The following is a 24730-nucleotide window of genomic DNA, read 5'->3' on the forward strand; positions in this document are numbered from 1 at the left end:
GTATAGACTAAAAAAAATACCCAGTTATTTTTGCAGCATTTCCTTCCATTTATTTTTGTTGTCAAGTACAGCAGATCTTAAAGAATATTTCTAGTATCCTCAAAGAGTCTCAATGTAAGTGTCCCTCCCCTGTTTTTTTTTACCTCAATAAACGTTAGAGAATCTCTGCTGTATGTTTTGGATTGTTTCTCTTGAATGAAGCTTCCCTTCTAAAGTTGTGAGCAAACACCTCTACCAAAATAATTTTCCTCTTCAAAATACCCTACAAATTTCTTATACTATTCCTATAAAGCAGTAAAGCATGCCTCCTACTTCAGGAAGAAGAATTTCAAACCAGATGAAAAATTATGTGAGAAGAAAGTTCAGGATGGAAGTCGTATCTGGAATAAATTTTAGAATTTGGGAGTTCCTGATTGTCTATCTTCTGTTCCAGATGTTTAAGCCGTTTTTCTCCCTAAAAACTTCAGTAGAAGATTTACCTTAGCAGCAGCTTAATGAGACGTCCATCATAAACAGTATCCTAACGGCTCACTCCTGTTCTCCTAAGCTGGCCTGGGTCCCTACGCCTCTCTGTCTGGGAGCCCTTAAATATACTTCTAAACAGATTGCATACTTCAATAAAACCTTATGAGCAAAGTGCTTCTAGTATCTTGTCTTCAACCATTCTTTCTTCTCCTCAGTCAATTTTTGGTAATGAACAGCACTTCATTAAGCAACTCAGTCACGATTCAGAGAGATTTTTTTGTGAGAAATATCTAAAAAAATGCTTCTTCAGTAAAACACAGGGTTGAGTTTTGCTTTAACTGTTCTTACAGCTTATCTGCAAAGCAGCCCATAATTCCTTCACAAACGATGTACATTAAAAAAAAATAATCAGCACAGATTACTAATATAAATTTATAGCTACATCACATAAACAGCTACCAGAATCTAAGAGCATCAGTGATTGCTGCTTACAGTGGAACTTGCACTGATTTGAAGCTTCACATATTTGTCATTGATTCAGTTTTGCTATATAGACACACACCACTTAAAGTAGTTATTATTAATAATTCTTTTAAGGAGAAAGGACCCATTCAAGTATTTTTCAGGTGATGCCACTCCAAAATGACAAAGTGCAAGCTTGGCTGGCTCAAACTTTTTCCATATTAGGAAGTGACAGTAACATGAGAACAATAAATGGTTCCTTCATTAGCTTTCATAATCCCCAAGGATAAGACCTACTTTTTCTACATAGAAGCTTCCACATGGAAGAGCTATGACATTTTAGCTTTTCTGACAATCCTTTAACAGAAGCAGGATGAGTGTTGCCATTAACAATTTCTTCCCACTTCCATTTCCTATTTCTTTACCCAATGGGAAATTTTAACTCACTTTTTTGGAGTTACTTTTAAGAAGTGGGAAGTTATGCAAGCTATAATGAAATATGGCATAGCTTCATTACACATGTAGCAGTACCTACATATATCACAGGAACTGTTTTACAAAGGCTCTATCAATCCTTCCTTTCTCACTTGCATATAGGTTTGCATTTTGGAATGACCTCGCACATCAGATTAAAATTAAAAAAAATAAACACTGCTAAATGCACCAATTCTTTGCTTCTTAAACTAAGGTCACTAAGGGAAAACTAGAGGATGAGAAGTTTATCAGAAAATGCATCCATCACCTGTATATTTAAAACTTTGTGGTCTGTTTAATGTTAAGAACTGCTTTTTTAAGATGTCCTCATTGTAGAGGTTTTTTAGCCTACTTTAAACAGTGAACACCACAAAAAGGAAGTTATTTTAAAGAGCACTAAAAGTGACAAATGTGAGCAAATATATCGAGCAAGAGATACATGATTGCTTAACTGATGGATGAAAAACTATTAATATGTTGACACTACTTATGCTTTCTGCTAATGTAAATAAAGACCACTAAAAGACAGATGACAACAGTAAGAATCACGGTATAGCTATACTATTGCTACTAAAGAAATTATTTTGGAAACAAGGCATCTAATTTAATGGAAGCAAACATTCATTCTTCCTAACCCCAGACACAGGGGAGAAAAAACTAAAAAAAAAAGAAGAAAGAAATGTCTCCCTCCTAGGAAGCAATGGGGAAAATTGCTTTTCCTGAGGCATACCATCTTAACTTCATGAGGAGTTAGGCAACCCATTCATGACCCAAGATGCGGGTGGTATCCTACTTTATTGGTCTTTCCCTCCCACCACCACCCCACCCCCATTTATTAAAAAAAAAAAAAAAAAAAAAAAAAGTCTGAATTTAAAAATACAAGGTAGAGGAATGATGGATGACCAATGGCAACAAAGGGGCCATATTATCCTCAGCTGTCTCTTTGGCCAGTTAGTGTATTTTGGAACTTCTGTAAATGTAAAATAAAGTGCCTGTTTAACATGACATTTTTAAAGCCTGTATGCAGAAATATCAAGTGAGAATTTGATGCAGGTACTGGCTAGAAAATGTTCTGGCAGAGATCAGTATTCACTGTTATCTCAGCCATGCTGTAATGGCTCTTATCCTTTTTTTTTTTTTCCTTTTTTCTTTTGTTTTTCCTCTTTTTTTTTTTTTTTTTAACCCCTCTTACTATATAACAGAACACCACAGCATTGACTCCATGCAGTAAACAGATTTTAACAAATTTGTACTGAAGTACTTCCTGGCAGTGCTTTTACTCTGCTTCTTTCACAGCTATGCATCCTACATCAAAAGACTACCTCAACTTCAGCAGGTCCTGAAATTACGCAAGCAAAGCAAGCTCAATTCCAATCACATAAGAATAACTGAATAGTAGTTTCCATTTTAATAACATTTTGTGTAGTATGAATGAATTTTCGTAGTATTGCTAAGGAAAAATAAGCTCATCAGCATTTTATAACCAGTGAAAACAAGCCACAGAATAGGTAAGTGATACATGAAGTTCATGAGAAATGTGTGTCAACCACAAATAGTCTCATAACTCCAGACAGGCACAAACCCAGCCTCCGCATCAGTCCTTTGGCCAAATCCACATAGACATGGGCAGCAAGTTAAAAATTTCATGCAAGCAGAAGAAGGCATAAAAAGCTGCATATCCTGGCAAGAGGTTCTACTCTAAAACCAAATATATCTTCAAACATCAAAATACACAAGCTGCTTGAATTCAGAGCAAATTTCACACAGTGTGCAGGAAGTCACTGTGCTATTCTAAGAAGCGATGGTACAAAAGAAAAACAGTCACAAAAGGAGCACAATTAACATGCTTCAGATGTAAGCAAGAAACAACAGAATACAAAAACAACAAATCTCCCAGAAATAACACAATGCACACAGTAAATAGCGTAATTTATGCAACATATATTCCAATACAGCAATGCTCAGACAAGTCTCAGCTTTATACCTTAGAATTGACTCATTTGGGTTAATTAAGATGCACTATGGAGCTTTCATAAAAGAGGTAAGAAAAACTTCATCCAACTACTCTGTACTACCTATAAATACTTTCAGAACTTTACTTAACAGTTAAATAGTTAATAGGTATAACAAACACTAGTGCAGACTCTCAAAGAATGCTTCTGCTTTCATGACAAATGCAGTAGCACAGTTTGCCCCTTCCGAAATCCCATCCTGTTTACATCCTATCACATACACATCACTGACCACCTTTTAGGCCTAACAATAGATACACATTAGACAAAAATATCTGATTTAGATGCTGACAGATCTGATACAAAGATACCTGTAAGTAATAAATAAGAGCGTATGCCTGTTAAAACTTGCAACTTGTCTTTATTAATATTTTCGCATAATCAGGGTCCCTATTCTTTGGCTGAAATCAAAGGTTTCTGGAAGAAATTCCATTAACTTCACAGGAGGAAGAAATCTACTGCCGGCTTCTCCCCCTCCAGCTAAGGGCTTGTATTTGTTTCATTAATTATTGCACTTCTGGAAGTCTGCAATTAGTTCCATTTACTTTCAAAGCTCTTCACTAATGTTTACAGAAGAGTAGCAGCTATGAAAAGAACACCAAAGCTCTTTACCAAGGTTCTATATTTAAGCCTCAACTATCATACATTTTCTTTGGATGTCCCATAATTCAAAACTAAGATAAGTGAGTGAGATGTCTTGAAAGTTGGCGTATTCAAACAAGGCCAAATAACACATAGCCAGTTTTTACATTTCATTGAAGAACTAGCTTATAACACAGAAAAGCAAAAATCATACAATTAGAACTTTGGGCTTAAACAGGTAAATTGTAATTCTAGTAATGCTATGGATACTCTTCGTTATTACCAGGGAATCTACACAGCTTACAGTTACACCAGTAGGAACACATTCTTGTTTTATGTAACATGAATTCTTAAAAGCTTTAATAATCTGTTATTTATCCACATAGTAGTAAAACTAAACCATTATAAAATGCCTCAAATTTTCAGTAATATGCAGCTGGTATAGGATAAACTTAATATTCAAAACACCACCTTAATGCTTTATTCTACCTTATCAAGTAGATAAGTCACTTATGCTGTAATATGCTACCCCATCAGGTTCGTGCCCTACAAATATTGAAATCAAGTTTGTTCTAAACACATATGGATGACAAATTTACATTTCTTTCCAAACATAAAGTACAGTAAGGTAATTTGGAAGGGAAAAATCCACAAATTGTAACAGTTTTATGAGAAAATTCACAAAAATTCATAAAGCTTTTTTAATCAACATGCTAAAGAAAACACAGAGTAGTGGAATATTGCCATCTTCCGAATAACTTTTTTACAAAATAAAATCAAAAGTCAATTACATTATCACAGTGAGTTAAAACTGAGTAGAACTATTAAGCACACAGTAGCAGGTATTGTAATGTATTAAGTTAGCAACAGTCAAGTTTGGAAATCAAATGCTTCAGCACCCTTGACAATTCTATGTGGATATATACATCCATCCCTACAGTTCTAAATAGTGCAAAGAAATACCTTTGGCAGCTAAACCGCTTGCATTCTGGGAAGGAGAGCTTTAAAAAGATTGCAATTCAGTTTCCAACTCTATCAAGTGTTCACTAAAGAAGCCAGATTACTGAGATAAATCAAGTGAATCCCTCCTCCATGAAGGGATTAAGCTCTTAGAGGCAAACAAAACTGAAAGGGCAACCTCTATTATCAGTACAAAGCAAATATATACAGTTTAAATAATATATTCTATATACAAAAATAGCAGCTGAAAGTCTCAGCATTTCCTAAGACACAGTCAAATCCTTGCAGCATTGGTTTCCTTGAGAGCAGTGGTGAAAAATATCAGCTAGGTTGTTATACAACCATTGCCTTAAGAATTAACAGATCAATTAAAAGAACAGACCTTTTAATCCAACTTATGACTGATTCAGCAGATAAAACAGGGGAGAATATAGAGGAAATAAATGAAACAATCCTCCAGTATAGCAGCAGAATTGGATTTGACCCTGCAAAGTTACAACTGAGTGAATGAAGACTCCATGTATGAACCTTGCAGGTTTACAGCAAAAATGTTGTATTTTCTACTGAGTAATTTTTGTAGTTATCTAAATGAACAAGTTCAAATAACTGTGAAGATCTCAGAAGTTACCACTTCAGATGTTCTGTCCTCACGCAGTCAGGATGGTTTTATGACAGTCCAGTGCTCAGAATAAACTCGAAAATTCTCAGTCTAATCTTAAAATCTAATTTTTGTAAGGCAGACTTCTAGGGTCCTGTAATGCTATGTGGGTTATAGGCTCATTGCCTGTAGGTCTAAAAGTGACTAAATTATCTTGTTCAGCCTCCTGTGTGTTAGCGGTTCTAGCTTAACCACCAAGTATATTGCTCTGCAAGTTTTAATTCTCTTTTTTCTGCACATTCGTTCATCATTAGAGCTGACACACTAGTATTTTACTGAGAAACACATTCACACACTTGTAAACAATAACATATTATTTTCTGTAAAATACTCTTAGAGCATTTCCAAACACTTGGGCTTCTATTTGCTGGGGGTTTTTCCCCCTTCTTGCTGCTTTTCACACCATAGCATAGGAAATGGTGCAGTTGCATAACAAAGTGAGTCAGCAGCTGCAAGGAGATATCCTTCAGCTGTCCCGATTACATCGCTACAGTAATAACGGAATAGTAGAAGTAATAAAAAAAAGTTTCCCCAAGAGATAAGGGGACCTAGGGGCTACCAAATGAATTGGGAAATCACTGCTATACAGCGATAATATTCTAAGATTACCATGGCATTGAAAAATGCCCCCAGAGAAAACTAGTGAAACTTTTATGAAAAATCGTGTTACCCTTCTCTGTTACGATAAACTTTACAATTCACCTGCTTATGTCTTCCTACACTATTCTGCACTGAAATGACCTTGGTTAACAGCCTGCACTGGTATATACCCCTTTCAATTGTCATTGGCAATGGCAGTGCAGAACACTCCTTTAGAAATTTTTCCGTTTGGGTCACAAAGCAGCTTAGGAAAACAAACAAGCATAATTCTTTGTATTTTTCAGATAAGAATCTGATCAAGAGAGAGGTCAGATGGTTCACTGAAGGTGACACAGAAAACTTCAGGCTCATGCTGAAATAAACAAAAGCCAAGCAGACCATGTAACCTCAAGTATCTGTGTGCAACTTTGTTGTTGTTGTTGTTTTAACCTACTCACACCAGCCAAAAGTAGAAAGTATCTAATAGTAATACTACTGCTGACAAAATACTGATAAGATTTATAGTTATGAGGCTTGTCTTTGTTTTTTCTTGTTGCTAAGTTCTTGCTCAAGAAGCTGTGAATGATTTTCCTGCTAAAATGTGGCCCGTTTAAAAAAAAAAAAAAAACCAACAAAAAAAAAAACCAACAAAAAACCCCAAACCCAAACCCACAACCTAGTATAACACTTTTCTTCAGAAGATACAGGTAGACATAATCCAGTATTTAATGAAAATCAGGCCAACATGCTGATAAAATTACTTTAACTTCTCATTTGCTGAAACAAGTAGTACCTCCTCTGACTTGCCTAACCAAAAGATCAACTATTGCTGCACTTCATTAATACGATTATTTTTAACTCTTGCAAAGCAAAAGGTAGGTTCTGGATACTGTGAAAAGTGTAGTATAGTATCCCCTGTCCATTTCTGTTCAGTGGATTTTATAGTCTGACATTGATCCGAACTATCACGTATGGTATAAGACAGTGTCTTAAACTGGTTTGTGACTAGGAAAATCTTGTTAACAATAGACACAGAGACGCTCTAGCCTGGATTGCTTGCAGAAGCAGCAGAGAACCCTAAAAAAACGTGCAGAAATATCTGTAATGAATAACTTCATTATCATTTAATTCAACCGCCAATAGAGATGGATGGGACAAATGCCCTGATGAGGCCTATCCTAACCCTATGATCTTAGAGGCATACCAGCGTATTTATATACAAACTTAATTTCCTGTTATGGTTGGTCACTTCTACAGGCATAGCCAAAATGTAGCTGGCACTACAGAAGTTTATGGGCTTTAAAATATACAGGCATGCTAATTCAATGAAATCCTGACCTGACTTCCACTTGAGACTCAGTAAGCACTGGACTATGTCAAACACTCCCAGCAGTTATTATTTGAAGATGAATGGGCCATCTTTCCCACTTCAATGGAATAATTATAGGTATACTGTTTTAATCAGAAGTATAATATAACTTGGAAGAACTCAACTCTCTGACTAAAGGGCACACCCAGGACATTGCTTACACAGAGCCTTCATTTTTCTTGCAAATGCTGTCTGCATGGTCCATATTATAGATTCAATATAAAATACAGTTACCAATGATGATGTATAAAATTTAATTTTAGAAAATGTATTGGACTATATAATATTTATCACTCTAGAACTAATATCAGTTTTTATTTTGACCTCCAAATAAACCAAAGTATGATAACTCTTGTTTCTTGATTCAATTTCATTATGAAAATGTTACTACATCTCCTCTGCAAATCTTCATTGAGCCAACCACCACATGCATTTCTTAATGGATATCCAACTTCATAGCTGTCACTAACATCTGGCTAATTTCTGTTCACAAATGCTCCTGGGTTTTGCCATGTTGAAAATAAGCATACGTCAAGTCTGGTTCTGTAACCAAAAAGTAATTTAAACTGAATTTGAACTTCACCTGCTGTTTACTATTATGGAGAAATATCATAACGAAAACCAGCATAATTCAATAAAATACCATTCAATTTAACAAATTACTACACTGCAATGAGAGATGAACAGTAAGTGGAAAATACTACACTGCTAACAACCATCTGGCTATAAAGTCACTGTTCTAAAGACAGCATAGGATAGAAAAGATATTAAAGGAAATTAATCAAAAACTCACTTTTAGTATTCCACACACAAAGTAACTGCTGTAGCTTAAGAAGTGCTGGACTGCAGTTTATGTAGGTGTGGCCTGCAGTTTAGGTAGATGTGGCCAAGAGGGTTTATAAATACCTCCCACAAGCAGTATAATATGCTTCTTCAGAACTCAGTACACATTGCAAGGCTCATTTAGAACCCTCATTTAATAACCAGACAGCCTGCCTGAACTGAACCTAACATATATTACTATCCAAACTAATTATTTTCAGTCTAACACAGACTTAGGTATGCTCCTTTCGACTGAATCAGAGAGATAGTGTTATGTGCAGATATCATAAAAATAACAATTTATTTGTATTTCTTGAAGATAAAGTTCTCTTTTGTCTCATACTTTTCAGTCAGGTGATTGGCTGCACTTTGGAGCAAAGCATACAGACTGAATGGATCTTTTGGATGAAACAGTTCTGAATTGGAGGCAAAACCTTAGTTCATTTTCTTCTCTTTTGTCATTACAGTCAAGGGAAGAAAAAATTTGCACGACCATGGTTAATCTCACCAAAAAAACACTGAATCTAAGAATTGGGATAACCTGTTTCCAGTTTTGTACCAGACGTCCTCCACAGCTCCCAAGACTTTATCACAATTTCAGATTTAATCAACAATTAAAACAGAGAGCAAAAGTGTAAGCCATAGCTTTGCAATACCTGAAAAGCATCCCTGGATTCCTGTAGGGGGTTTCACAATGTCTGTCTTGCTTCACGGTTAAGCATATTTCAGTTTAGGAACAGTAATAGTGAGTATGCCTCATCAGAAAAAAAAAAGAAAAAGAAAAAAAACAACAACCCAAACATTAGAAGAAAAATCACTTTCCAGGAACCAATGAGTTCCTCACAAAATCCTGCTTTATTTCGCCCTCAAAGACTGTAGAATGCCAAGAACTGCACAAAGAAAGGATCTCAAACCAGAGAAAAAGGCATACACAATAAATTGAATTTTTTTTTTTCACTCAGGCATTTCTATTTCATTTTTATTGTTTATTGTATCTTTATGCACATATCAATCATCCTTAGCTCTGGAATTTGTGTTACCACATTTTCCTCTACTGTTACATGTCTTAACAGTACGCCAACTTGTTTGGTCTAACTCTGCCTTTCTTAGTCAAGATGATAAATAGCAAGTGGACATGCTTCCTTTTGTTCAGATGTATCTCTTCAGACATCTCTTAATAATGCATCTTCTAATCTTTCAAAGATTTTTACAAGATGCATGGAATTTAAATTCTACAGATCATGCTGCAATTCAGTGAAGAACACTTGAACAGGCTTATCTACCTTCAAGCATTTAAGTAGTTCCTCTGACTTGCAGCAGTTATTTCAACGAGACTATTCAAACACTTAAAAGTCTGCCAAACTATAGGCTTAGGTACTTTGACAAAGAAAACCCCTTAAGGTCTTCCCTTATTTTGCACATGGTTTCAGTAACTCTGCCTATTACTTACTGATCTCCTGTGGAGCAGGACCAGGCAAGCGTTCAGCTAGATTGATTCCGCCATTACTGGCTGTGTATAAGCACCATTGAAGCCATAGATACAGCAGTACTGCGAGAGGAGCGGCTGGAGAGCAGCCCCGCAGGAAGGGACCTGGGGGTGCTGGTTGGCAGCAGGCTCATTGGGAGTCAGCAGCCTGCCCTGGCAGCCAAGAGGGCAAATCGCACCCTGGGGTGCATCAACCACAGCACGACCAACCCGACAAAAGAGGGGATTATCCTGCTGTACTTAGCATTGGTGCAGCCTCACCTTGAGTACTGTGTGCAGCTGTGGGCCCCACAATTTAAGGAGGATGTTCAGGTACTCGAATGTGCCCAGAGGAGGCCAGCAAAGCTGGTGAAAGGGCTGGAAGGCATGTCCTATGAGGAATGGCCAAGGATTCTGGGCTTGTCTAATTTGGAGAGGAGGAGGCCGAGGCGTGACCTGATCGCTCTCTACAGCTTCTTGAGGAAGGGAGGTGGACAGGGAGGTGCTGATCTCTTCTCCCTGGTGTCCAGTGATGGGAATGGTGGGAATGGTTCAAAGCTGCATCAGGGGAGGTTTAGACTGGACATTAGGAAGCATTTCTTTACCAAGAGGGTGGTCAAACACTGGAACAGCCTTCCTAGAGAGGTGGTCGATGCCCCAAGCCTGTCACTGCTTAAGAGGCATTTGGACAATGGCCTCAATAACATGCTTTAACTATTGGTCAGCCCTGACTTGGTCAGGCAGTTGGACTAGATGATCGTTGCAGGTTCCTTCAAACTGAAATAGTCTATTCTATTCTAATCAACATCCATGCCAATAAGCTGAAGGAGAGAAGAAAAAGAACTAGAAAAGGGAATGCTAGGCAAGGATACAAAAAGTTCTGCAGCTGTATCATGAGCTCAGAAGCACACCAGTTTATGCATTCTTGCACAAGGCACACATGTCCCAACAACCTCCCTAGAGCCTGTACCTATATTTTCCTTCCAGTCTCTTCTGTAGTATCTTCCCTTTGCCACAAAACACATTACATTTCACAGACAGTATCAAAGCAAGATTCAGCTGATCTCTCGTACATGTTTTTGTCAAAACAAGATCCGAATCTCAAAAGTAGAAAGGAAATCTCGATAACTAACTCACAGCTATAGCTGCCAAAAGGTAGGCAAGATGAATCCTACCACCAGAGCACCAACTGTTAAAAGACCAAGTACAGACACTGACGGATCTCTGTGTGTTAATGCAGACATAAGCAATTTCTGTTTCCCTGAAAAAATATAATTTGCAGATGTTATTTATACCTTCAATATAAACTCCATTTAAATAATGTCTGAAAGTCTCTCTGCCCCCCCTCTCCCCACACCATTTTGTCGGTAAATACTTTGCCTATGTTAAACTTACTGCTAATACACCAACAGTTTCAGTAATTCTGCCAGAACACAATGCTCATTCTGGTTACACTTATATTTCATTAAAAAGAGTATGTAATTTCTTTAACATAGTATTCAGAAGGACTAATGTTTTTCATTATCAATTTAGTTGATAATTTTTTAACATGCTGGCATAAATGAATATTAAGTGTATAAATACATACATATATTTATTTACATATTAAATATATAAATATTATAAACAGTGCTTATTCATGTACACTATTCCTTTTCTATGAAAAATAAAATTAGAGACCCACTGGCAATAATACATTTTCCTAAAGGTTTACTAGTTTGCCAAAGACAAGATGACTGTAGCTTACCTCCCTAACTACATTTTCCTTCTCCAATCCCAATTTTCAGTCATTTTTCAGTTATAGACCCTACTTAAATAATGGGTATTCTTTACACAGATACTCTTTCTTTTTTGTCTGTAAACAGACTTTGTTTTATATGAAATAAGTAGCACATTAGAACTACTAAGACAATCTGAACACTGCACATCAAGAAAAAAATGCTTCTGGAATCCTTAACACATACAGAATCACTCTGTCTTGCACATGGGCAGAGTTGTACTAAATTTGCCACATATGTTAATTAGTCAAAGTATTTTTTTCTTCTATGCCCAATTGCCAAAAAAAAAAAAAAAGAGTAAACCATTTCCCTGAAGTGAGTGGATTCTCTGTCCTGTAGGAAAAGATGTTGTATTCAAATTATGTCTTGTACATGAATTTAAGTAGGAGCAGATAAATAGATACTATCAAGTCACAGTAAGACATTGCTACAGTTTGAGTTAAGCCTTAAAGAAAGTTAGTTTTAACAACCATACTTCATTTAAGCTATCTACAGATCAGCTTTAATTTCTAGAAACTGGGTGAATTCATAAAAAAGAACATTTTCTGACTCAGCTCCCAGCTGCACAAGTATATTTTAAGACAGTTTGGTCCATGTTTCCATGGCATATTTGTATAAACAATTTGTACTAAAGGTGTCCATCACACATTTGCTATCTTCATCAGAATAATCTGTGAGAGTTATTAGAACAATTAGCCAAATTTTGAGAAGCTGTTCATGTAAATAAAGAGTAATTGTATTGCAACACTACACAGGAAGTCTGAGATCATTCCAAAATACACACAAATGCAAAAAAAATCCCGCATAATCCACAGTTTATACATTTTTCCAACAGCGCACTTGTAGGCCTTGTTTAATGGGAAATAGGAAGAGAATAACAAAACATAGCCTTAAGAGAAATGACATTACGCTACTCCAAATAATATCACAGCAGACAGTGTCTAGTCTATAACAATCATATGATGGATTAATAATGGATTAAGAACAGTCACTTTATAATGAAGTCTGAATCCAGATGGAGCACTGACCACCTATGCAATACAGCAATATTAAAAACTCATGCATAATTCAAACACATTGTATACGTCTTACTGGGCAAGCTGAAGGCCTTTTATACTATGAACATGCAACAGACCAGAGTTTATAGAAATAAAAAGACCCAGATACAATATGTATTTTAATTATCTCAAATCTGATAAGCTGATGTAAAAGTAATCCTCTCTAAGCTTTTCAAAGCTAGCTCACCATACCTTAGCAATCAAATATTATTGAGTTTATAATTAAGTTTAATTAGGTCAAAGAATGTTTCAGTTATATTGACTCTCAAATACATAACAAATGATCACTCAGCACTAAAAGCAATCAAATTTAATGAACTCTGATCTAGTGTACGCAAATGTAGCTTAAGTCTGAGTAACTTTTTGTTTGTATTTTATATTGGGGCATATTTTATTAACTTGCAAGCAGACAGATGAGCTCTAAGACTTTTCCAGTTCAGAATGCACTAATAAATGACCGTTTGGAAGAGGTTTATTTTCAGTAATAAATTTTCTATTTAACCAAAATAAATAACTCTTCTGAGGCTTTGCATATGGAATTTTATCTTCTTTATGAAAGTGTTTTACTTGTCTAGTTCATCATGTATTTGTTGTATGTTCCTTCTCCTCAATATAACAAGAAAACAAAAGCAACTTCCATGAATTTACAACAAATTTTGCATGCAACTGATAGCAGACAAGAACTGCACACCATCGCCCTATTTCTTCTTCTGAACAGGATTTTGCTTAAATAAGTATAATTTTATTCTGAAAAGTGCAAGTTTTGCATTAGGTTTTACTAGCTTTTTGCTCTGGATACCTCCTGAGTTACTTATGATTTTATAGAGTTGAGACTCCTGAGGCACATGGTATCATCTATCACCATTACAAGATTTCAACTACTTTGCAGTCACCCCTTTTGCAACAGCCATTAAAAATACATTGCTTTTAACTACCTTGCTGAGTGCTCTCTGTAAAAATCTCCAGATAACTATGTCCATCACCACTTTGCTAAGTGTGATATACCAGCTATTTTTAACAGCTCAAAATTCCCAAAGAGCACTTGGCCTAGAGAAGCTAAATGAATACCTTGTTTCCAAGAAAGGTGCAGAACATAGCTAAAGAACTGGCTACCTGACCCTGACTAAGGAGCACCAATCATTGCACTCACTCCTCCAGCACTCCACCAGGCTCAGAAGAAGGTTGCACAGACTGAAGACCCACGTTTCAAAGTCTGGGTCAGAATAGAACAAAAGTGGCACCAGCAACAAGGAGTGAAAGCACAGGCAGAAAAAATCTTGAAGCAGCTCAGAATTTAAGTAAGGAGAGACATAGTGTCTGCACAAGGAAGAATACAGAGAGTTGTAGAGTTCTAGGGGGGTGTTTTAAACACAAAAAAGTACTTAGCCCTCTATGATCTTTAAAGCTGTCTCAGTTTCCCTGTCCCAATTCTCCAAGCTTTGAAGGAACATCTATAAAAGCTAAACTTTATGTAAGCCATGTTAATTATATAATGCCTGTAAATCAACATATGCATATGCAAATCTAGAACATATCACCATTTTAAGAGCACAAGCATGAAACACACTACAGGCTGAGTTAACTGTATAGACTGAATACCAGTTAAGCCTTCAGGTGGAGGCCGACTTGAACAACACCACATCAGATAATACGTACATTTTCCTTTAAATGCAGACTTCAGACTGCAGTGGCCTTGTATGTTCATGCACTCAGCTCTCACAGTCTGCTGGCCACATCTGTCACAAGTTATCACAAACTATTTGACATTGAGGGGATTTACAAATCCAATTCTTTAAGCTGGCAATAAAATGACCAAGACCAAGACCAACCAGTCAGTTTAATAAGCCAGTTTATCAACTCCTGAAGCATCAATATCAGTCCAGATCACTGAACAAATACAAAGATCACTTAACATGCTCAGTCCTTGTCCTGAGTCAGCAAAGCTCCAACCAGCATTTCCTGTGAAAGGAAATTCTGTCTTTATGACTGATTCCCCTGGAAAAGACAGGTGTGTCTGGCAATGGTCAGTCATAAAACAAAATTAAAATCTATTTTTATAAAAAGATTGTAGACAGATGATGATGTAAATTGGCAGGAGACCCATATGTACATTGCTTTCTAAGGTATGAAGCAATCCAGTCTTTAAATAGTTAATACCCTCTTTCTTTGCCATCCCCCATGCTCTCCTGGACAAAGGTAGTGAACAGATGCATTTACACAAATTGAAAAGTTTAGCCAGACTATAAGATGGCCAGAACTTTCCATTGGCAAGTACAAAAAAGAGGCATATCCCTGCGGTGATGCCTGTGAAGCCAGTGCAGCAGTGACTGCAGCATGCAACTGACAGCGCTTCGTTACATCAGCAGCTAAGTGAGCTGGCAGAACTGGAGTCATTCACCTAATTATGTAAACCAGGAAGTATGCTGCACAGGAAAGTCTAATATGCTTATTTGTTAAATACATACACTATTTAATAAAAAATAACCAATTTTATTACAGAGTCTGAGAGATTTATTAGCTGCAAAAATTTAATAAAGTATAATTATCCCAGTTAGAATCTAAATTCATAATAGGGAACATGTGCATTCACATTTTTATATTCTTAGCTACTACCCTGGAAAATAAATGCTTTCATGGATGATATACATATAAGCAATTTGGCACATCTTTTCAAAGACATGATAGAGTTGCTAGACAAAGGAACATGAACATTTAGTTATTTACATCATGCTACAATCCAAAGGCTCCAACTGAGTGTAGAGCCCTCACTATGTCGTTTCAAAACTGTCATTGCTTGGAAGAAAAAAAAAAAGGTAGTGTAGCGGGCTAATTAAAGTCATCTCAGAATGACCATGACTCAGGCTAAGGATGGATCTCTGAGGCCAGTACCATGTCTCCAGCAATGGTAAAGAACAGCTGTCCAGGGAAGTGTGTGAAAGCGGAGTAAACACCTAGTGATACACACATAGTTTACTCTCCCAGACTCGAAAAGTATGCAAGTTCAAGGATTTCTTCAGATGGATCATTTCACTTGGACTAATAGCTCTTGGTGGACTTTTCTTCCATTAATTTGACCAACCTACTTTTTGAACTCCTGCAAACCTCTGCCAGAATTCTGCCACTGCATGCTAGGTGAAGAAGTATCCCTTTTGGTTTGGTCTGAGTCTACAAAGAGTTTCATTTGTGCCCTTAATCACAAGAGAAGGAATAACCTTACACTGATTGTATTTCACAGAACTAATCACCCACCAATTTTTTTCATAGTATATTTGATTTCAGTTTATATAAGTTTCAGTATATTTGACTATTTCTTATATGGAAACTGTTCCAAACTTTTGATTATTCTAGATAGTTCTATTAGTGCCGCCACCCCCCCTCCCCCTTGTTTTTTTAGACATGTTACCTTGTATACAAATAGTGGAGAGCAACACAGTAAGGAAAGGTGATTTTGCATAACACCACCACAGTTGGTTTCTGTGAGGTATGAACTGACTCTTTTTGAAATTTGCCTTCACAAACATGAGAACAAAAGACAACCAACTCTCTGCCCTGTAACAAAATCTATAATTGTTTGGAATGTCAATTATGGCTCTCTAAGAGTAAAACCCGAGATGACAAAAGACACATCTCTCCCCAATAGACCGTCTTGTAGCATGTCTCCCTTTTCTTGTGCTTTTTAAGCACACACACAGAACAAAATGCTCCTACAGATAAGTATTCAGCCACAGACTGCTGGATTCCAACTGCACGTCTCATGCTACAACATTCCACAGTGCAACTAGAAGACTCTCTAATATTTTCTGATGACATGAGACACTTGGAACTTAAGGAGGAGGTATTCAATCTAGATGCATATTCAGCACTGTCTTTATAATTATCCATCAGCAAAATATGATGTGAAAGGAAAAACAGAAGTTTATTTGCCATGTCCAGAAGGCTCACAAAAGGTGACAGTTCTCCTTTACCATGATGATTATAATCTAATTGGCAGGAACATGAGGCATTAGAAAAAGCATTAATTCTTCCTGCCCAACTTGTTTTAATGTCGACAGCACCAAGTTTTGATGGGTACACTTGAACCAATACCTAAAGCTAAAAAAACAAGGGTGTTGTTCTGAGGTCACATGCCAAGCTGATTTTCCAAACTAAAAGGCATTTTCCCTCTCAAAGTCACCCTGACAGTTTAAGTCTTCTGTTACAGCCAGAGGCAAACTAGCCTTAACACCAATTATCAGTGATGACAGCACAGTATCACATGCTCAATAGGAAACTGTAGCATTACAATGTAGAAGAGTTAAGGGCAAAGTAAGTCTCAAAGACACAAGACATAGTATATTCTGTCTGGCTGTACAGCATAAAATAATCAATACTTTCTGGTAATAGAAAAAAGTGGTGATAGGCTTGAGGCTACCTCAAGTAAAAAAGATAAATCAACTAGTATTTATATAAATTGTCCATTTAAATAAACTGACCATTCTTCAAGATACACCGCATACCACTACCCATTATATCCTCACAGGATATTCCCCACCCTGCTAACCTGAGTAATTCTGAAGTCCCGTAAGGAAAGATTCAAACTTCTTCATTCTTTCCTTTGCCACCCCTTCTGTCCCTACAATATTCTAAGAATACAGACTTCAGTATGCATTTAAATTTAAGTAGTGAAGTTAACTGAAGACAGCAGGAATAGTTTTCTTAACAGCCCTCCACACATTTTATTGACAAGATCCCTCTAATTAGGACTTTACAAGTATTTTCATGAAAATCAAAATTCAACAGTTGTAATAGTCATTGTCTCATAGATCAGCATAGACACATTTAGTTAATTGCTTTATCTTTTCTGCAGTTCATGTTTATATTCACTTGTCTTGCCAATAATGTGACCAGCAGGTTGAGGGAGGCGATTTCCCCCCCTGTACTCTGCTCTGGTGAGGCCCCACCTGGAGTACTGCATCCAGCTCTGGGGCCCCCAACATAAGAAGGACATGGACCTGCTGGAGCAAGTCCAGAAGTGGGACATGAAGATGATCATGGGGCTGGAGCACCTCTCCTGTGAAGACAGGCCGAGAGGGTTGGGGTTGTTGAGCCTGGAGAAGAGAAGTCTCTGGGAAGACCTTATAGAAACCTTCCAGTACTTATAGCAGCCTTCCAGTCCCTAAAGGGGGCCTACAAGAAAGGCAGAGAGGGACTTTTTACAAGGGCATGTACTGATAGGACAAGGGGTAATGGCTTTAAAACGAAAGAGGGTAGATTTAGCTTAGATACAAGGAAGAAGTTCTTCCCTGTGAGGGCGGTGAGGCACTGGAACAGGTTGCCCAGAGAGGCTGTGGCTGCCCCATCCCTGGCAGTGTTCGAGGCCAGGTTGGACGGAGCTTTGAGCAACCTGGTCTAGTCAAAGGTGTCCCTGCCCATGGCAGGGGGCTTGGAACTAGATGATCTTTAAGGTCCCTTCCAACACAAACCATTCTATGATTCTCTGATAATAACGGTTATGCAGAAAAGCAGTATCAAGGAAATAAAATTTTATAAATTTTAAGTAGCATTTAATAGCTGGAAATGAAGGACATTCTATTGCTTATCAGTAAACCATGAACCTCACTTAGCTCTATGCTTTCTGTCTGTATTTCTGTGGGCCAAATTCAGAGGTAAAATCACATTGGATTGTCCTCCTCTAAGAATTCACCTATTAACAGAAACTGTACCTGTTCAGCAGTATTTAAATCTTTAGCTCTTAGCCAAAACAGAAGTTATACTTGTCCAAGTATTTCTACAGCAGCATAAGAGCTTCTACACGAGAGAATTTTATATAATTGTCTTAATTATACAAGAATAAAATCCATACTCTTTATAGAAACATGAAAATAGTTAAACCCAACATTTTCCATTCCAGATCAGTCAGGCATCTAAAAAGCTATCAATTTGTGCAGAATAAATAGTCAATTTTGAATTTTCCCTAAAGAATAACAATTTCTTTAAAACTTCTTTAAAGGAGTAACAATTCCTTTGAAGTTGGGCCCAATGTAAGGTCTAAGGTGATTAATTAACATTAAAGTATTAGCTAACAGACTAGGTCAGACTACTATGGGTTTATGATCTCCAAAATCGTGCTGGATTCTACCCAGCCCATTTCAAGTGCCTACAAGACCTTGCATTTGTCTGCAGCCATCTAGACAGATGAACCCTTAAATGTAATTACTTCTTTAAACTACAGGTATACTTCAAAAATAAAATTTAAATCTGACCATTAAATAAACCACAGCACTAGGTTTGACACCTGCTAATAAATAAAAAACTGTTAAAAAAGCAGCTTTTATTCTCAATTTTTAAACTTACTTTTTCTGTCTGTACTATGAGGTCTACAAGAAGAGAAAACTGCTTCAACAGCTGACTGTAAACAAAACACTGAAAGTGATGATACAAACACTGAACAGAAGGAATGGTAAATTTTCCTACATCTATTTTAGTTCCATGGATTTGAAATTATAAATGCAAGTGTACCCTTAAGTCACATAAAAATCAACACACATTGCCGTTTACTGCTTACACTCATTAATACTTTGATTCAACATCCACCAAAATCAACAGAAAGGGGCTTGGAACTAAATGATCTTGAAGGTCCCGGTCAACTAAAACTATTCTATGATTATAGCTTATTTTTGAAGTAAACAGACAACAGTTACTGTAGTAATTATTTTTTTTTTAATAATAAAACAAGTCAATATTTCACCCTTACTTAGAGAAACAAAAAATTCACAAGTCAGAAAGAACCTATTTGTATAGAAAAGTATACACATCATAAATTGTGCAGTTTTTATAAAACATGTTTTCTGATGTCATCTTCACATCTGAAGTGTGTAATAGAGTAGCATAGCTGTATGTAATGTCCACATCACTTCAGCATTGACACACATAGGTCTCACAACTTTATTAATATCATATTACAAAGTTTCACACCACCAGCATTAACGACCACTGACATAACTGAAATAAGATTCTTTTCTTACAGCTGTGCAACGGGCTAAAAGGTCTGGTTTTAAGTCCTGCATTCACAATGCCCTTCTATCCTGGTAATTATTTACTAAAAAGAGATTCACTGCTTTACAATAAACTGTCGTTCTGACTTTTTTTTCTCTTTAAAATTTTACTACAGAAAAATGAAAAGCAGTAATACATCAAATTTAATTTTTTAGTAATAAGGAGAACAAGTTAGTCATGCTGTATATGAAAACAATACAGCTGAAAAGATGAATGGGTTTATTTCAGAGTACCCATAGCAGCCACGTTTTAGTTCATGGGGGTGGGGAGGGAAGGCAAAAAGGAAAATGAAATTACTCACACTTGTATCCAGGCTGCAAACACTGAATGTATCTTCATCTTGAGTACTCTGCTTTCGTTTTTTCTACAAAACAAAGTGAAAAGAAAAGCTCAGTTTTGATGCATAGTGCCAACTACCATTAGCTTGATCCTGAATCAGGTATATATAATGAAGTCATACACATACATATATGTATAGTTATTTAATTTCTCTCATCATCATTACAATCACCATGCATGTGAATATAAACTCTTATTTTTACAAGTTGAAAAGCTATCTATCGGCACCTTAGTATATCAAATGCTGTTTCTTCTGCTTAAAGAGAATTAGGTTCACTTCAATTAAGAAACTTATTTCTAACTAAAAATTATTGCATATTGTAAATTGTACTTTGGCACTTGATAGGAACTTTTGTAACTAATGAGACTGTCAGGAGGAGACACTCATATTTTGTGTCACAAGCTTATACTTAGATTTTTCAAAATACACATTCAGCAATCAAGTTACTATTCCCAGACAGTCAATATTACATAGTGAGGATAATAGGTGAAATGTACTGCAGGAATTAAATTAACATATATTTGGATTTCAATATCCATGTCAGTGATCGCATTCTGCTCTTTATTCAGGTTTTGTTTTGGAAAATGGCAAGCCCTCCCTCATGTCATTTCACAGATTCACCACAAGATTAATCTTCATGCCCTTCAAATAAGAAGTATGAAATTTCATTTAACAGAGCTCTGCATTTTCTACCAGGCCAGGAAGAGTTAGGAAACAAGAGAAGTCACAGAATACATGATCCTTATTTATCCAGCTGTGTTGTCTTCCACTGTCAGATACAGATAAGCATTCACACATAATAATAGCTGCGATTTAGTTTCCAGTCTACAGAAGTCAAAAGATGAGCAATTTAAAGAACAAAAACACCCATACAGATGCCATATGGAGCTCCTATCATGTTCTGCAGGTATTTTTTAATTGTTTATACATATATATATAAAAAACTGTATCCCTCCCTCCCCAGAACCCGTGCTCCTAGCTCTTCTGAAGCCTGGAGGTTTTATTCCATCAAGCGAGGAAAACAACCGTTGCATCTACTAGGTTGAGCATATGATTTCTGAAAACTGTTTCGTTGATGAACAAAGATAAGGAATATTTATCATAAAATCCAGAAGTTTTGATTTCATGCTGTTTTAAAATTAAACTGTAGGTGTTGAAACTTTTTATATTTACTCACTAGTTTTCCGCAGATCTTTGACTTGTGTAATCACGTTTAAATACAATTCTCTATTTTTTAGGAAAAAACTTGTCTCACTTTTTTCTGACAATGATAATTTTAAAGTCTAGGACAGCTGTGTGACCTGGTTTCTGCTTAACACCGTTATTATTCAGAAACAGAAACTGGATCATGAGTTCTCTCACCACATTACACAATAAGAAGTGTTTTATGAAAAGTAATTCTTCAACCGCAGACTATGCACAATCAAATCCCTCTTACCATTAGAGTACAGATTTTCAGCAACAAATTAAAGGACAGAATAGAATCCAGGAATTTCTGGATGAGACCACACTGAGCAACAAACAGAAATATCTGAAATAATACCGAGTATATTTGTTTATCCTGTGGCAGTGTTTTATAAGGTTTGGGGTTGGTTTTTTTCCCCCACAGGATAAACAAATCTGAATTATTATTCTAGGGTTAGCCAATATGAATTCATGATGAAAAACACAAGACAGAGATGAGATCTGTAAAGTCAGTACTTTGTCCAGAGGATAACATTTCCTAAGATCCTAGTGAACATGTTACAAACTATTCTTCAAACCTAATTAGACATCTCTACACACAAATGCATGTGTCCTCTAGGTTTTCCTCAAAAAATTACGTATTGATTCTACTTAAATCGACACCGAGCCTTTACTTTACAAACAAGAAATTACAAACCTAAAAGGTACCATCCCTCCCACACAGTGGACACAGGTGAAATCAAAACGAAGAGTGTTTAGATTTGGAAAACAGATTTCTACAAGAGAAGGGTAAATTAAAATGGTGTATGGATCTGGTATACCTGAATCTATACTAACTGATGATTCTGGTTTATGGATAGATGGGATGCCACTGCATTCACAGCTTGGGTTGGTATTGGTTTAAGTCCGACACCTTTAGTTACGTAAGTATAAAAATGGTGTAAATCTAAGCCTCAGTCGGCAAAATATTAGAATAAAAGTTAATTCCAAAAGAATCGCTATAATAATACATCATCACTCAAAAAAAAAAGTTAGATGCTTGATTAGAGTATGTGTTCTCAATGCTCTATATACAGGTCAAATTTAAAAAAAAAAAGTCTCTCTAAAATGAATACTATGCATTTTGGAACTGTAACAAATGTTTTCTATAATGGAATAGATGCAATTTCATTGTTAACAGTGTGACAAATGACCACACACACAACAAATAGGTAGCTCATTTGTTAAATAACTGATTAAAAGACTCTTACTGGTGGTCACATGGCTACAGATTAAACATAGAATGTGCTATTCCCAACACAGGCCATCTCTAATGAAAGCAGATTGAGACTATAAATTACCTGATATGAAGTACAAAGTTACTAGCAAGGCTACAGGATTAAAGTGAACTTGAATGACACAGGACATCCTATTACTGTAGAAGGAAAGTTACACAACAACAATTATGTATGGGCTTCTGACTACTACATTCAAAGTGGGTATATGGGTCCAAAACAGAGGTATCATGGACAAAGCAGTGTCAAAGGCAAGGCTATTCAGGTAAAGCACAGCAGAAAACGTAGTTAGTAGTAAATGTTACCATGCTTATATCATCTTTAGAGACAACCTCTTTGGTTATATAACTAACTCTCAATATATTCAGTAGCATCTGTGATGTACATACCAAAAGGGGTGAAGACAGGTAAATGTAAGAAAAGCAATTACATATTGAATGAGCCTGGGACAGCCTCCACAAAGTAGATCCCTTGCTGTACCTTATACTTTATTGTGCTAATCAAAGGATCACTCCTCACCTTATTCTAGCTCTTCTACTTGCTGAAAAGTAACACACACACACAAATCTGCCTCGCGGCATGTATACTATACTATTCTTGTTGCCTAGAAGTTTGCAAGTATTATGCTACTTCCTTTCTCTCTAAGTTTGTCTCAGCGGCTATGCAAGACAAGTCATTTAATACAGAAATTGTTTATCAACTGCTGCAGACAAGATAAATGTTTTAAATTTTCGAAAGAATTTCGAGGGCTATTATCATTGTGTAAGTGTGTGTATAGGGGGGAAACACCATGGCAAAAAAAAAAAAAAATCCAATAATTGAGCTACCAAATAAATTTCTTTGCCCATAACAAATGGATTAGAAGCAAAGATTGCAGTGGATATTGTGCAGGGAGCATAAGGTGCTCATTAAATTATCCCTGCTCTTTGTGAGGATCTTTTACCCAAAGGAGTTACAAGCCCTGTCTTGGTTGCCATAGCACAACGCAGCTGACCTGTGAATCTGTCATGTTCCAGAAAATCACCCCTTAAATATTGCTCTCCACTTTATGTTTTAAATCACACAGCACATCAAGTAATACAAACTTCACCCCATTCTCAACAATTTCGTGTTTATTCCTTTCACAAAAGATCCTAGAAGTACAGTGTGATAGCTTTAGCACAAACCCAGAAGAAGAGTTAATGGATTAAGTGTTGTATGTATTCCACACGTTCGTAGTAGAATAAGCTTCACTGCAAAGCCAAGGATCTTCAACAGTGAAATGAATTTATAGCCCAAATACTGAAATCAGTTAAGTGGCATATTAACAAAGAAGTTAAACTTCCTGAGAGAATCTAAGCAAGCAGTGCTCAGAGAGGTTCAAATATCCATTTGCACACATTGCTTGAATGACAAATAAATGCATCAAACAAATCCTAACGGCATCATAATGTATTACAGTAGATTTTTCATAACAGCTTATATTGGCACACAGGACTACGTTAAGCCAAAAACCACAATGTGTGAATCTTTATTCAACATGACACCTGCACTGGCCCAGGCATAGCACTAGGGAGAAAATACTGACTTCTTAATTCCATTTTATTACCTTGCACGTGAAGTATCCCTAGTTCTTGTTAATATCTCTTACAATTATCTATGGCTGTACCAATCACCATTTTTAATACAATTTAATAGGTTTTTTTAGGACTATATGGCTTGAAAAAGCATGTGCAATAGGGAGAAGGAAAGCCCATGCTGAGTGTGCTATATTAAGATGACATACAGTAAGTCATCCATGAGTGTACGCATGCAGACATCTTACAGAAAACTGCAGAAGATTTAACCACAAAAATGTCAAGGGATAAAAAAGTTGAGGCCTTATGGATACCTGAGCATGCCTGAGTTATATACACAAGTAATACACAATCATATTCTAATATACTGCATACGCATGTTGTTTTAACAGAACCATGTCCAGTTAGAGATTGTATCAGCTTTTGTTTTCATTCAAATCCCATAAGAAGCCCTAACATATTATGAATACTATGAAACAGGGATAAAGTTGTAAGACACATGACCATTAGCATTCCCTATCTTTGTTCCTGGGAAGCACATTAAAGCTATTAATGTGAATATTCCTGAAATTTTAAACTGAACTATCCAAATAGAGCCCATCTCTATTTTAAATTCAGAGTAATAATATTAAAAATAATCCCATTAAAAGGTAGTA

The 24730-nt window shown here is 36.4% G+C and overlaps 1 protein-coding gene across 4 annotated transcripts in view; it reads right to left on the reverse strand.

Moving 5' to 3' along the window:
• The window catches only part of ARHGEF3 (Rho guanine nucleotide exchange factor 3), a 139502-nt gene that overhangs the window by 45781 nt on the left and 68991 nt on the right, over nucleotides 1–24730 (reverse strand). For all 4 annotated transcript variants that reach the window (XR_007509261.1, XM_049826231.1, XM_049826230.1 and 1 more), the window contains one exon: nucleotides 20021–20083. Coding sequence is in view for 3 of the 4 variants with exons in the window: in XM_049826231.1 (XP_049682188.1) it covers nucleotides 20021–20083 (63 nt within the window). In the remaining variant the exon portion in view is untranslated. The remainder of the gene's footprint in view (nucleotides 1–20020; nucleotides 20084–24730) is intronic.

The sequence above is a fragment of the Accipiter gentilis genome, chromosome 23, assembly GCF_929443795.1.
Source record: "Accipiter gentilis chromosome 23, bAccGen1.1, whole genome shotgun sequence".
Lineage (NCBI taxonomy): Eukaryota > Metazoa > Chordata > Aves > Accipitriformes > Accipitridae > Astur > Astur gentilis.